This window comes from Festucalex cinctus, chromosome 17 (genome assembly GCF_051991245.1).
Source record: "Festucalex cinctus isolate MCC-2025b chromosome 17, RoL_Fcin_1.0, whole genome shotgun sequence".
NCBI lineage: Eukaryota > Metazoa > Chordata > Actinopteri > Syngnathiformes > Syngnathidae > Festucalex > Festucalex cinctus.
The window spans coordinates 16,869,938-16,885,319 of record NC_135427.1 but is presented as its reverse complement, the minus strand read 5'-3'; the positions used below and the strand labels follow the sequence as shown (position 1 = coordinate 16,885,319).

At 41.9% G+C, this 15,382-nt stretch overlaps 1 protein-coding gene across 2 annotated transcripts in view; it reads right to left on the bottom strand.

Annotated features, from left to right (window-relative positions):
* LOC144004516 (zinc finger MIZ domain-containing protein 1-like) overlaps window positions 1-15,382 on the bottom strand; it is an 85,701-nt gene that overhangs the window by 27,273 nt on the left and 43,046 nt on the right. For both annotated transcript variants that reach the window (XM_077501708.1, XM_077501709.1), the window contains exons 3-5: window positions 3,988-4,108; window positions 2,274-2,387; window positions 1,293-1,398 (exon numbers count right to left, since the gene is read on the bottom strand). In XM_077501708.1, coding sequence (XP_077357834.1) covers window positions 1,293-1,398; window positions 2,274-2,387; window positions 3,988-4,056 — 289 coding nt within the window. In that variant the 5' untranslated portion in view covers window positions 4,057-4,108. The remainder of the gene's footprint in view (window positions 1-1,292; window positions 1,399-2,273; window positions 2,388-3,987; window positions 4,109-15,382) is intronic.

Here is a 15,382-nt window from a genome sequence, read left to right as displayed (position 1 = left end):
AACGAATAACCCACTAAATAACCAAGAAAATTGGGCTATCTTGTGGGTTATTCATTTTACTCGAACCTAGCGTTTTGAGTTGCTGAACCCAAAATCTTGAGGTTCATTTTGGACACAATTTTATCGGGTTATTCAATTAAGCCAAAAGGTTGGGTCAAATGAATAATCTATAAAACAAACCCCTCCCAAATTGGGTTGCTTAGCGGGCCATTCATTTCGCCCATCTTTTTTTTGTGTTAAATAATTTAAAAAGCGGGGTCAGTTCAGTTAACTGAAACAGTCAAATGAATAACCCAAAAATCAACCCAAAAATTGGGTTTTGCTGAACAACATCTTGGATTTAGCGGGCTGCCGCATTATTCAAGTTTTCTGGGAAAAAAAAAAGTTTAGCCACCCCTCTGCCCTTTAGTAGAGCGGCTGCTGTGTTTCTAGCCCTCGTCATGTGACCGGTTGCTGGGTAATGCCCCCGCTGGGTGTCAGGGGAACCGGTCCAGGGCCCCTGCAGAGGGTGGGAGGGGGTTTGAAGGACCATCTCCATGGCTGCCACACAAGCACCTTAACAACCTACTTGCCTCTTTGTCTACTCTGCGGTAGCCGTGTCGCATTATGCTGCCCAAAGATTGTAAGTCTGGATTTTTTGTAATTTTTTTTTGGTAGACAAAAACAAGTGAAAACAGGTTAGATACGTTTGAGAATCGGTTTTGTTAAAAAATGCATCGCTGTAAAACTCTTTTGGTCTGGTCGTGTTCGTATCATTTGAATCGACTGCATTTCTTTTTTAGCGGCAAATTGATTTCAAATTGGTGATATTGTCGTGCCAAACAGTTTATGAAAGTGATCAAAGGTGTAATCCAGACATGACCGATGCTGCTAACTGAAGGAAGTTTTTTTTAGTGATTTCCAGGAAAGTAGTAATTTTGGAGTTGAGAGGATTCTGCCCGACAGCGACGATACGGGACTCGTTACACGGAACAGACAATCGATCATCGAAACCCGTGAAGACGTCAGGAGATTTGATTTCACATCAAGTCCTCACGGACCATTTCGCCAAAGTTCATTTGGGCAAACGCTGAGAGATCGGAGGCCTCATGTAACTTACGTTTTAAACCGTGACGGACCATCAATCAGTAAGAGGAAAAACTCAAACAATATGAGAGAACCCACACAGGCGAAAACCACAAATCAAACAAGTGGCCAAAAGGAGGGAGGTTGATGAAGACGGCAGTGGCGGTTTTTGGAAACGGCGGCGAAGGTGGGAAGGACGCAAAAAAAGCCCTCTCCCCGGTTCTTACCTGCCGACTTTGGCGTGAACTTGTCCCGGTTGGCGGCACACACGGCCAGGAGTCGGTAGCCCAGGTCCAAGTCGAAGCCCTGCTGCGCCGCCACGCGGCTCACCACCTGAATGAAGCGACGATGTCACTCACAATTGCACAGGAACCTGAAAATCCATTTTCAACTCTGCGGACGAACATTCAAATCCACCGCCTCAGAATTTCAAAAGTGTGTATGAGAGCATTTCAGGAGTATGTATGAGAATGTTTTCGATAATGTTTGTGAGACTGTTTCAGGAGTGTTTGAGTGCAATTCAGTAGTGCGTGTGAGAGCGTTTCGTTGAAACATTACCCAAAACCAAATGAATAACAATAATTGGTTAGTAAATGGTAATTTGCGAAAGAAAAAGTTTTGCGATAACCAATCATGCGAAAATACATTTGTATCCAATTAAATTACCTTAAAAACTAAACTCTAATACTGCATAGTTAGCGTGAGTTATGTTGTTATCGATCCAAATTTTGCAGGCGTTTGAAGTTCACATTCCAAGCTATTTTTGTGTGTGGGAAAAGTCAACAAAGATGGCGGCCACTTGTTGCATTCCTATCCCAACATTTTTTCCAACCGTAACAGTCCATGGGATGCAAAAACTGAAAATCATGGCAAGGACGCATCTTGTAAGGGTTTACCTGGTACTACCGTAACGCTCACCCCGAAAATGTAGAAATTAAATTTCAACCTTTATTGTTAGATTCCAATAGCTCATTCAAACCCAAATACGTGTATATACGTTTTTTAATACTTTGTCATTCACTCCCAAAAACGTATTTACACGGGTTTTTTTTTGTTTGTTTGTTTGTTTGTTTTTTTATGCAAGAGCATAAAGAAGGCTTTGATGCAGTATCTGACATGGAGAGGTGGCTTAAAGCAATGGTACAAAAAATGGACAGCAGGTGACAACAGAGTATAAGAGATCAGCCACATCCGGCGTGCGTGCTTACCGTTAGACATCCCATCAGGCTTTGCTCAAAGGGCCGCTGGAAGGCTCGCGGGTCGCCGCACCAGTCCAACAGCTCCGTCGCCGCCGTTTGGAAGTTGGACGGATTTTGTAAGTGCTGCGCAGGTGGAACAAAAAAGAAAAAAAAGAAATGAGAAATGTTTACATTTCTTTTGGTTTGTTCCATCCTTTTACATTATTCCCAGAATAAATTTCAAATCTTGCGCTGTTGAAACAGCCCTGAAGTGATTGTTTCCAAATGAAATTAGCCTAATTCCTCAGCACGGTAGAAATTAGCAGCGTTAACGATTTTTGGATTTGGAGCGCACGCGATTCAATCAGGCCTGACGCCTTCCAATTTCCTCCACTTGATTATCCTCGTTGGACTCTCATTCATCAGCGCTGGCTGCAACAAAAATCAATTTGTCCGGCGGACCGAGAGGAGTTGGGGGGCGAGAGGGTGTTGCGGGGGTTTTGTGTTACTTAGGCTGACGTGTCACCTCTCTCACACAATGAGCTCAGCTTGATTTCAATTCCGTGCCAACATTTCTTCAAAAGCCAAAAAAAAAAAGTGCAAGTGAGAGACGCCAGCTGGACTGGCCTCGTAGTCGTTTCTTATTTCATAAATATTGGGACACAATTGTCAATTTTGCTGTCCTGAAAAATCCCTACAATGGATTTGGAATGAAAACAACCAAAGTTTTTAAACTGCAAAATTCAATTTGTTTACGAACAAATAAAAAAATAAAAAAATAAAAAAATAAATAAATAAAAAAAAAATGAAAGAATTGTGTCCATGTTGCAATATTTATTTATTTATATGTATTTAATTATTTATATGTATGTATTTATTTATTTATATGTATTTATTTATTTATTTTTACTTATTTATTTATATATATTTATTTTATGAGTGGTATCATTTGAAGAAAAAAAAAGAAAAAAAAAAGACCAATTGTCCGTGGTACAAATCTTCCTTTAATTAGCGGGGGTGGTTTAAAATGACCATGAATTGGGCTAATTGACAAACGATGCTAAGGTGATAATGGTGATAAAAAATGTGATTAGAAAAAAATATGTGCCTCGATCCGGGTTCATTCAGTTCATTCATTGACTTTGGTTTACGTCTTGCGGCTGTAAGCTATGCCATGAACAAAAGTACAAATGATTAAATTAATTGAAATCGGACAGTGTTTTTTTTTTTTTTTTTTTTAATTGGTTAATTAAATGTGATTTGAATCATGAAAAATAGAGTTGGCATAACTACCGCCCATTCTGTACTATTCAAGTGTTGGCTGCGTGCCTTTAATGGACATGACATCACCAATCACAATTTCCACCAATCAAACGTGGAGTGCCCCAGGGCTCCGTGTTGGGTACCAAAAAAATGTCATTACATTCTATTCGCTTACATTCTTCTTACTGCTTACAGGTATGTTATATCATTCAGGTCAGGGGTCACCAGGTAGCCTTCAAGGACCACATGAGCAGCTCGTAGGCCAATTCTAATAATAGCTCACCAATGACAGGACATTATGATTTACTAGGAATGTTGTCATCATTTGAAAAGGTAAACACTGGCAGAGATTTATAGAACTCCAGGGTTGTATATTGAATTTATCCATCTCCCAATTATGATGAGAAATCATGAACATGCTCAGCGTCTTGCCATCAATCAATATCAATAACAATATATAAGTCAACTCTTTCGCTCTCACCTGTTTGATACACTGCAGCCGGTCATTGGTCTGCTGGATGTGTCTGTCCATGGACTGGATGGAGTTCATGCTGATTGTCCCTCGGTGGCCACCTGCTGCCGCTCTACCTGACGCCCATCAACTGTAAAGCACACACAAGACAAGACCAGGGTTTTTCCTGTGTACACAATTTGGAGGCGGCCACCTCCACCTAATTTGCTCGCCAAGCTCCAGCCTGAGCCACACTCAACACAGCCGCTCCAGCTGCGTCGATGAGCTCGGCAGCGGCGTCTTTTGACCGCAGTTGCAGCGTCGCACCATTAGGAGGCAATATGTCAACAGCAGTGCACCGGAAAGACCCAAAGCAATGGGGATGATTTTAAATGTGATTCTAAGTAGATTTATTTGAATATTAACCAGAATAGGGACATTTGAAAGTGTGTCACACAGAAGTAACATCATCTAGCAGCAGCCAATAGAAAAGCACCTTCACATGATGTCACTACCATGGTGGTTTTTAAATATATCGCACACGTAATAAACACTTTTTTTTAACTAATACTGAAACTAACTAAAACTAAACTAAACATTTATTAAATAACTAACTGAAAACAAATTAAAACTAAATCAATTCAAAAAAATAATAATAATAAAACAAAAAAATAAAATAAAATAAATTGGTCCACTGTTTGATGCCTGTTTGGTCATTCTCCTCTGCGGCCAGCAGGTGTCTCCATCTGCCCTCGCGATAATGTTGCTCGCAGCCTTGTTACAAGCGCCACAAATCCTCGCCTGTCTCTGCTTTGCCGACCGACCTTGTGCTTATTGATGAGCGCCTCCCTCTGCGCTTCCCTTCACGCCTCACCCTGAAGGGCCCGCCACCTTGCATCCATGTGGAGCGGTTTCAAGTGTGTTCATTTGGTTGCTCATTGAGATCTTTCAAGGATGGGTGGGAGGACACCTCAGCTTCGAGTAAATGCTCAAAAAAGATGCCCCCAGCTCAAATTGACACCCGCCCCTACGAATAAACACCTGATCCTCAAATCATGTCTACTCCAAAAATAAATGCCTATCCCTCATAGACACTTCACATTTAAATAAACTCCTCGGCCTAAACTAAATGGGTATCCCATAAATAAACACCAGCTCCTCAAATAATTCCTATTTAAAAAATAAATGCCTACCCCACAAATAAATACACGCCCGAAAATCAAACGCCTCCCCTCAAATAATAGCCCACCGCTCATAGACACTTCACATTCAAATGAACTCCTCCCCCTAAACTTAACATGTATCCCATAAATAAACGCCTTCTCCTCAAATAATTTAGATTTAAAAAATAAATGCCTACCCCAAAAATAAATACACTCCCTAAAATCAATGACTCCCCTCAAATAATGGCCTACCCCTCATAGACACTTCACATTCAAATAAACTCCTCCCCCGAAACTTAAGACATCCCCAGAATAAATGCCTGCTCCTCAAATAATACCTACCCGTCATAGATACTTCATATTTAAATAAACTCCTCCCCCTAAACTAAACGGTTATCCCATAAATAAAGACCTGATCCTCAAATAATTCCTATTTCAAAAATAAATGCCTACCCCACAAATAAATAACAATGCCACCCCTAAAATAATGGCCTACCCCTCATAGACACTTCACATACAAATAAACTCCTCCCCCTAAACTAAACGGGTATCACATAAACAAACGCCTGCTCCTCAAATAATTCCTATTTTAAAAAGAAATGCCTACCCCTCAAATAAGTACACGCCCTAAAATCAACGCCTCCCCTCAATAATGCAGACTCCAAAAATAATGCCTTCCCCTTATAGACACTTAACATACAAACTCCTCCCCCTAAACTTAACAGGTATCCCAAAAATAAACGCCTGCTCCTCGAATAGACACATCCGCCCAAAATAGATACCTCCATCTCAAATTAACACCTCAAATAAATGTCTGTCTCTCAAATTTGAACTTTGTGTCTAAAAATAAACATCTGCTCCTCAAATAGACACCACTTTGTCAAATAAATCCCTACTCTGCAAATAAATGCCTGCTCCTTACAAAACAAAAAAGTTCTCTACTCAAATGGACGCCTCCTCCTCAAATAAAACTCAAGTCCACAATTTAACACCTGCTGCTCAAATACACACCTCCACCAATTGATACCTCTCCCTCCAATACATCCACAACTCACATGGGCACCTTCCTCTCCAATAAATACCTACTCCTTAAAAAATAAACACCTCCCCTTCAATAAACACCTGATACACTTTTGCAACGCTGTGCGAAACAAGCCTGTAAAGGTGCGTTGTTGAACACGGGAGCAAGATGGCCCCCGGCGTCAACCAGCCTCACGGTGACGCACTCGACCAGAGTGGCGAGATATGATCAATCAGCGGCACTAAAGGCGGGAAGGATCCGGCGGGAAGGATGCAGGTGCGCTTTCGCCAACCGAGGCCACATTTGTTGCACGCAGCAAAAAAAAAAACATCTGCAAATGTGGATGACTTCCATTGTTGCCTGACAAAATGCGCTCTAATCCCTCAGCAGGCTCCATCTACAGATCTGCCACCGAGGAGAATATGAGCACCCCCCCCCCCCCCCCCCCCACCCCCCCCCCCCCAATATGCACACTCACACCTCCCCACGGCTCCTTAACAGGCCTGGGAATGGATTTCTTTTATTTCTTGTGGCTGGCGCTCCGGTGTGGCAAAATGTGAGTGAGGGGGCGGGCTCACGGGCACGCACACTTCACTGATCACGCCCCCCCCCTCACCAAAGACTCCCCCCCACCTTGAAATTCCTGCGGGAGCCCCACCACACACGTTGGAGAAGCACACAAGAGATTGGTTCAGCCATCAGGCGCATCTGCAGTGTGATTGCAAAAAGCAAAAGGGAGCACAGTGCTGGGGGGGGTGTAACGATCAGCCCCGCCCCCCACACCCCAACTATTACTAGGCAAGCAAAACCAGACGGGCCAAAGCAATATGTCCTCTCCGACCGACTGTAACGCGTCACATAGTCCCGCGTCTTCCATGCCATATAGCATGGGGGAGATGCGCCCCCGCCACCCCACCTGCCCCCGCCACCCCCCACCCCCCATAACAAACAGCTACTCTTTTAATTTGCTTGCAGCCCTCACACTAATAGCCAAGGGCTGAGGGTCAAATCCCCTTCTGGATGTGGGTGTCAGAAACAGATGAGTACCACCCCCCCACCACAAACAACCAGCGAGGGAGGCCACAACTTGTTTGATGTCCATCGCCTAATTGGTCAATGACAACACATTAGCTGACAAGCAATTGAGGAGGCTCATGAATCCCCCCACTTGCACTTCCTGAATTGGTCACTCAAAAAAATGTACTTAAAAGGAGGGGGGGGGGTCTTATTCTGAGGTAAAGTGTCATAACATCTTCCGGTCGCTGTCACATCACGGAAAAACGGAAAACGTAAAAATCCTCAAAGCATTACAAACAGTATACTCACAATCACATATTCTTTATCCTCTAACAAGAGCCGAGAAACACTTCAGTTATTGCAGAATTTCTTTATTCGTTCTTGATTTATTAAACCAGGTAAGGCAGGGGTGTCAAACATCCGGCCCGCGGGCCAGATCAGGCCCGAAAAGGGGTTTAATGACTTTGTAAAGTAAAAAATAAAAAAATAAAAAAAATAAAATAATAATAATAAAATAATAATAATAATAATAATAATAATAATAATAATAACAATAATAATAAAATTAAAAAAAAATTCGGACCAAATTAATCAGCCAACCACAATCAAATACATAAACTTGTAATTTCACAAGCAGTCCTCAGATGAGTAATGTAACTTGTACACGGAATCGCCGTGGAAGTCATTATTTTACACACAACTTAAATTTATGGTTTGTTAAGAAAAAAAAAAGGTTTGTTTTTTTTAATCATAGACCAACATAAACGTGTTAAATACGACGCAAATTCAATTACTGGTAACACAAATACATGTGCCATACACTGTGCCAACTGTGCCACACAATGCATTCTGGGAACTATATAGACGCAAAACAGGTAGATTTAACACCTCCGGAAGTCATACAGGAAAAGTGTTGCCGCGTTTCATTTGCATTTGTGTTATTTTTTTAAACAATAGATTACAGTTGAGCTCCGGAATTTAGGGCTGGCCCCAAAATCTAAAAAATCTGCGCATAATTGATGGCAATTGTTTTTAAGTTATATACCATTATTTTACCGATTCGGCCCAATTAGTAATAAATTTGCTTCCATGCGGCCCCTGAGCTAATATGAGTTTGACACCCCTGCATTTGTAGCATTTAGCGCACCTGTATGGTCATAGTGACATGATTATTTGTGACGTGTTTCACAGGCAGCAGCCCTCCAACACTTCAACTTGACTGAAATGGGGGGGGGGGGGAATGCTTCCAATGGTGAGCACGAACGTCGTCCAAGCGGATCACACGTTTGCAAAACACTTCGTCTCATTTTATGGAATCATACAGAGTGCCAAAAATAGCATCAAATAAATACTGTATGCAAGGATGTGGGGGTTGGGGGAGGGGCATGTACAATTTATGCTGTCAAATGAAGCAATAAGAAGCCCTTCAGCGTGCACAAATACGCCACTTGTGCTGTTTTTTTTTTGTTTTTTTTTGCAGCCACATGCCACAAATAGGCCCTCCTGCTGATTACACGCATCAACAATTTTTGTAATGCGTTTTTTAGAGCACTTTACAGTACAAAAACATACAATCAGAAGAATACAACAGCATATAAAAAAATAAACCTGATTATAAAAGGAAAACTCAATTTGACAGTTGTAAGCACTTTTGTAAAAATATATAACAAATGATGGAATCATCATTTGTTATATATTTTTACAAAAGGCAAGGCCTGGTGGCCCGCTGAAAATGTCTGAAAAGGTGCCGGCTGTGGCATGAGCCGGGATAGCCATTGTGTCGCTAATCTCATTAGCGGCCGCCGACTGCAACCAACACGTGCGCAAACACGTTCATAACGTGTCATTAGCACAAAGACGCTTTCGTGCCTTTTCTTTGCCTCCCTCCGTTTTCATTGTTTTTCATTAACACCCGGCTCATCTACCTTTTTTGTGCGACATTTATGCGGTTAATAAAAGAAAAAAATAGATGCAGTTAATAGAGATGTGAATGAAAATGATGAAGAAATGCGACAAATGAAACTCTCGGCTCAAATTGAACGAGTGTCGTAAAAAATTTGGAATTGCCATCCATCCATTTTCTTGACCGCTTATTCCTCACAAGGGTCGCAGGGGGTGCTGTAGCCTATCTCAGCTGGATTTGGGCAGTAGGCGGGGTACACCCTGGACTGGTTGCCAGCCAATCACAGGGCACACAGAGACAAACAACCATCTATACGCACACTCACGCCTAGGGACAATTCGGAGCGCCCAGTTAACCTGTCATGGATGTCTTTGGAATATGGGAGGAGACCGGAGTACCCGGAGAAGACCCACGCAGGCACGGGGAGAACATGCAAACTCTACCCAGGAAGGTCGGAGCCTGGACTTGAACCCGAGTCCTCAGTACTGGGAGGCGGACGTGCTTTGAAATTGCCATTGTCAAAAAAAATGAGCTTTCCAAAAAAATGTTGTTGTTATGATTTATTAACATATTCAAGGGCCTAATTTGATCATATTGAATATTCCAATTTGAATTTGTTTTTTATATATAGATAGATCATAGTTAGATTTGCCGTTGGGACAATATTGATTTTATTGTCCATAGAGGGCATATAAAATAAAGAAAATAATAAAACTATACATGTATCGGTAGGTCTGAAGCAGCTGAACATTTTAAGGGGTTGGAAGTAAAAAAAATAGTGAAAAATGACTTACTTATCATACTTCCAAGAGGGTGCCAATTTTCGGCTCAAATTGAACCAGAGGGTTAATTTTTTGGCGCACAAGGGTTAAAGGAAGCTCCTCCCTTCACCTCAACATATTGCTTTTGCACAAGATGTCACAAGATGGCGCCAAATGTTTTGTGTTGCTATACTAAACATTCCTCCCCCAAGGAAATTGTTTGTTGTTGCTTGTTCCAAGGAAGAGTTTTGGTGTGGTTTTGACAGTTCTTGTTTGCCAACAAGCGCGACATCCTCTCCTGACTGATCTGTCAATAGCAAGCTCGCCATTACGAGTCACTTTGTCCTCACGTAGCCCCGCCAAAACCTCTGAACCCTTTGGCCTGACACCAGCCAGACTTCAGCCTCCAATGGCCGTCGTCATGGCAACCGCCTTCATTCAACACTTGCAAATAATGAAGACAATGACTTTTCCTATTTAGATGAGCTTTTTTTCTCCTTTAAAGAAGATATGAGAGTCCATCCTGACGGTTTCATTAGAGGGGCTTAATAGAGCAATTGGTCCTCGCCGGAGCACAGTCGTAAATTCAATTGCTCCACAGGGGTAACGGCGATAAGGGGCGGTAATCTGTGGGTACCTCACGATACGATATGCGATAGAAGGCTCACGATAACAATGATTTCACGAGATGACGATACCGAGATTAGCGATCTATTGGTCAGATAATGCAGCAATTAGCATTAGAATATAGCTAAGTTTCATAATATATTCACAATTATTTTGAAGGGCCAAAAGATAAAAATTAGGGGTGCACCACTCACAATTTTTTTGTCCGATTACTCATCCCCGATCTTGAAAAAAGTTTTTGCCAATCCTGTGTTGTTTTTTTGTTTTTTTGCAACATGACAAGCAGCATACTGTGCACCTTTCATTGTTCCAATCTTGTTTAGTTGTAAAACATTGAACAATACCTGTCAAACAATCCAAACGGGTTTGTTTTAACTGCCCATGAAGTAGTTCTGTAAACATAAAAAAAGAAGAAAAGAAATCAAACGTCTGTTAATCATCTGGAAGCAGAAGAAGAGAGAGGACAGTAGCTGACTTTTTCAGACCTCCACAGAGAGCCTTTGTTGTTGTTTTTTTTAATCAAATTTATTGATGTGATACAATTGTGAAGGAGTGGAAGTAAAATTCTACCTTGACGTAAGTTCACACAAATACACACGAAGGGTCATTAAGGCCTTTTGACTGAATTTGTGTGAAAGTCTGGGGGGGGCGTTCCGCTTCCATTTTCTTCTCGCAACACCCTAATGACTTGATTTTTCGCTGCCATCCAGCAAACAAGCAGCAGCTATTAGCATATAAACACCTGCGTTTATCGCCGCTGCGCAGACAATTTCCTGGATAATTTAGCAAAAAAAAAAAAAGATGCCAGGGCCGATTTCCCGAGGACGTGCCAGATATCTTTATTTGCTCCGCAGCTGGCCACTTTTGCAGACACTGCAACGCTTGCCAGGCGATGGGCGGGGCTTGATATGCGAGCAAGCTACCAGTAGCATCGGCGTTGCCTCACGCAATCGGGATCAAAAACCAGGCGGGTCTAGAAAAGGAACGCTTGCGTAACGCGGGGAGCCTGATGTTACCTCTGCAGAATTGGACCACTTCTCTCGCTCGCTCTCTTTTTGCCGCTCACCGCCACCGGCCCCCCCCTCCCCATTCGCCTTCCCCGGTCACAGTCACAGGAGTCGGATTGTTGTGCTCAGGCCTGCTTGGCAGAGGCCACGGATGGGAAAAGTGCAGCGAAACACTTCCTGCCCGGCTGAATCGCAGAGTCAACCTTCAGCCGGGCGCGGTGGCTTGTCGTTAGCCAAAACAAAACAAACGCAGCACTGTCAACCAGGCTTTTTCCTCTTTGCCCACCTCCCTTTGTTATCTTTCCCGCTACAACTCGGACTTACAAACTGTCAGGGTTGCCGGAAGAAAAAAAAAAGTCGAGCAAGTCAGATAAAGTCTACTTTAAAAATAGGTCGACCTAAATCTTCGGCCTCGAAGCTCCGCCGGAACCATGTTTATACACAGTTTCTTTTTTTATGCAACCAGTAGAGGGCAGTCATGCACTAAACGTGCCCAGAAGAAGTCAGGAACAGGAAGTTGTTGCCCTCATGTAGCTAACAGCTAGCTCTATCCACTGGATAGTTGATAGTCCAAGACTTTTGAGGTCTCCAAGCGGCCATATTGCTCCTCCCAAGAAACGTTTCTCGGCATACGATCCTATACATTTTACACTATCGAAATTGGAGAACATCTGAGACAGTACTTAGTAGAAACATCATGATTTATGATGTCTTAAAAGTATTAAACATAAATAAGAGGACTTCAGACGTTTTACAACTTGCCTTAAATACACATATAAATTATATGCTTAATTCACTCCCTGACACGACGAGGACAGGTAGGACTCAGACGCAGGATAAAAGTAGGCCACAAAGGCAGCAGGTTTATTTCCGGCCAACAGCTGTCTACTCTCAACTTGAGAGTAGAAAGGGGAATCAAAAAGTGGAGAACTAAAAACGCTCCACTGGGGAGGAAAAAACAGGCAAAAGGTACAGGGGACAACAAAAGGCGCTCCGCTAGGGAGGAAACAAGGCTCAAGGCACAAGGGGTAACTAAGGGCGCTCCGCTGTGGAGAATAAGGCACAAAAATAAGGCAAGGCAACAGGGCAACAGGAACAAGGACTCGCGGACTCGAGGACTCGAGGACTCGAGGACTCGAGGACTCGAGGACTCGAGGACTCGAGGACTGTGGGACGCTTCCATGCACTGACTGTGACACTTCGGCAACAGAGGGGAGAATGCAGGTGGCTTTTATTGTCTTGGTTGATTGGTGGCAGGTGGACATGATCATGGGCGGGGACCGGTAATTAGTGAACTGCAGGAAGGGCAAGTGACCTGGGGTGAGAAGGGAATCAGAAATTCAAAATAAAACAGGAAACATGACTATGAAAATAAGAGCATGGCCTGTCACGCCGGTGGCGGCGTGACACTCCCAGCCATTTTCACAGAAGCAATCCCGTTCGCTCCCGGCTGTTTTACTGGATTTTGACTGATTTTGCAAGGCCCACAGAATATTGAGTTCTATTGCTATAAAAACCTATCAAAAGAAAGACTAAAGTCTCTTCTTTCATCAGGAAAAAAAAGTAAGTTTCTATCTGTTTCCGTTTTGCAGCAATTAGCATGAGAAGAGAGCTAAGTTTAATCAGTTTTCACAAATCTATTTCAAACTGTAAGTAATTTAGCTTTTTTTCTACATGGCCCTGGTTGATCTCCTTTGCTCTACTGCCACCTGCTGGCCGTTTGTGTAATAATTACCATTTCTGCAACCGTTCTTTACAGTTGAGAGGCTGTATCAAAGCCTAATGTATGCTCTAGCATAAAAAAAAAACAAAAAACGTATAAATACGTCTTTGGGACACTTAAAACGTTAAAAAAAACGTATTTACACATTATTGGGAGCAAATGAGTTAAGGTAATAGTGACTATGGACAGACCGATTATGGGCCAGGCCTATTATCGGTGCCGATATTTGACAAGGCCAATAAAGCTGATATTTCATTGCGCGTTGAATGCTTGTGAACGTAGCGAATTTAGAGCTTTCATCAGGATTTGTAAGATGTTTACAGACAATACTTACTTGTCGTAAACACATTTGGAACATATTCACAAAAGAATTTTTCAAGTTTCAACAGGATTCGTGAATGGCAAGAAATATTAACACTTATAAAGGCGTTATAAAAGTGTTATAAACACTTATAAAGGCGTTATAAAAGTGTTATAAACACTTATAAAGGCGTTATAAACGCCCACTAGCAGGTTGTTTTAGAATCTACACAATTACGTAGCATACGCAATTCAATGTCCTGTCGTTTGTGTAATAACTACCATTTCTGCAACCGTTCTTTGCAGTTGAGAGGCTGTATCAAAGCCTAATGTATGCTCTAGCATAAAAAAAAACAAAAAAACGTATAAATACGGCTTCGGGACACTTAAAGCATAAAAAAAAAAAACGTATTATACGTTACTAGGAGCAAATGAGTTAAAGATGTTTACAGGAGGAAACTTGTTTTTTTTTTTTAATTAAAGAATTATAACTGTAATTCAACAAAAGATGCCTCTGCCAAATCTAATATTGGGGTCTAAGGAACTGAGCGATAAAAGGAAAAGGGGGTCTTCAAAGCAGCACATACCGTCTACTTGTTATTTATTGATTTATTTTACTTGTTAAAAAATAGTGACCACCCCGGCACAAAATCTCCATGCCGCCTCCGGCCTTATACACTCTCTACATGCTGTATATGTCTCATATGTATGTGTACCGTATAGTTTCTTTATACAGTAGTCGGTTCGCGAGGTGAGAGTAACAAGATGGCCGCCCTATGACTTCAACGGCTTGCGCTGGCATGTATGGGCTATCGCTTTCCAGTCATATAGTCAGTGGCTATATCATTTTTTACTCATGGAATAACGTTGAATCATCATCAATATGTGACTTTTAAGACACTATTACATGTGTCATGTAGATATAATGATGTATGTGTCAACTATAGTAGTGAGTGTTTGTTTACGATTAGCATTGGCGCACTCGTGATTGCTAATAGTTTAGCATAGGCTAAATTTTGTTGGTGTTTATAATGTATATGCATCGAAGATAATAAATTATGAGCTTTTACATCCACTTAATTCAATTTACGTCCAACCTTAGTGGATTTAAAACAGATAAAATACATTTGTCCTGTTCCCTCGATACTTTGGTTATTGTGGCTTCACTCGATAGCGGGTTTTCATTCGTGACCATAACTCCAAATATTTAAATTCTCTTATTCTAATTCATACCAGTCAAAAAATTTCTTTCTTTTTTTTTTTTTTTCAGGGGAAATTTGTTTTTATAAAACCAAGACCATGAAGATTAGACATGTTGCCTCCAAAATCCACTTTACCTCTTCGTGGGTACGTTCAGACCAATCGAAAACGGTTATTCAGAAGTACTACACGTAAAATAAATACGGTCCACAAAAAAAAAAAACAACAACATAAAAATAGGTTATACAAGCAAAGATAGTCGATAATAAAAAAAATCATATCAAGCTTTGTCATCATATTCAAAAAAATGGGTCCAAGTTTTTTTTTTTTTTTTTTTTTTTTTAACAAAAATAAGTAGCAGTTAATTTGGAGGCGGACGGTTGACGGCGCAAGACGACAACAAAATCCAGTGGAGGTGATAACGTCGTCGACTTGAAAGTGCAACATTTGTGCATTTGGCCTTTTCATCCTTCCCCACTGCTGAGCGGGTGACAAGGTTAAAACGTGTCCTTTCTCAGTCAAATTAAGCAAGCAGCGGGGAGGCTACGCTTTTTGATAACACCGAGTGGAATACCCCCAAAAGACCCTGCTGCTTCACACGAGGACGGTCAAGTCAAGCTGGCCGGCAAATGAAGTTAGGAGACGTTTCTGGGAGGGGGGGGCTGGTCTGTGTCTGAAGAGGCCACATTGGCAGGAAGCGTGT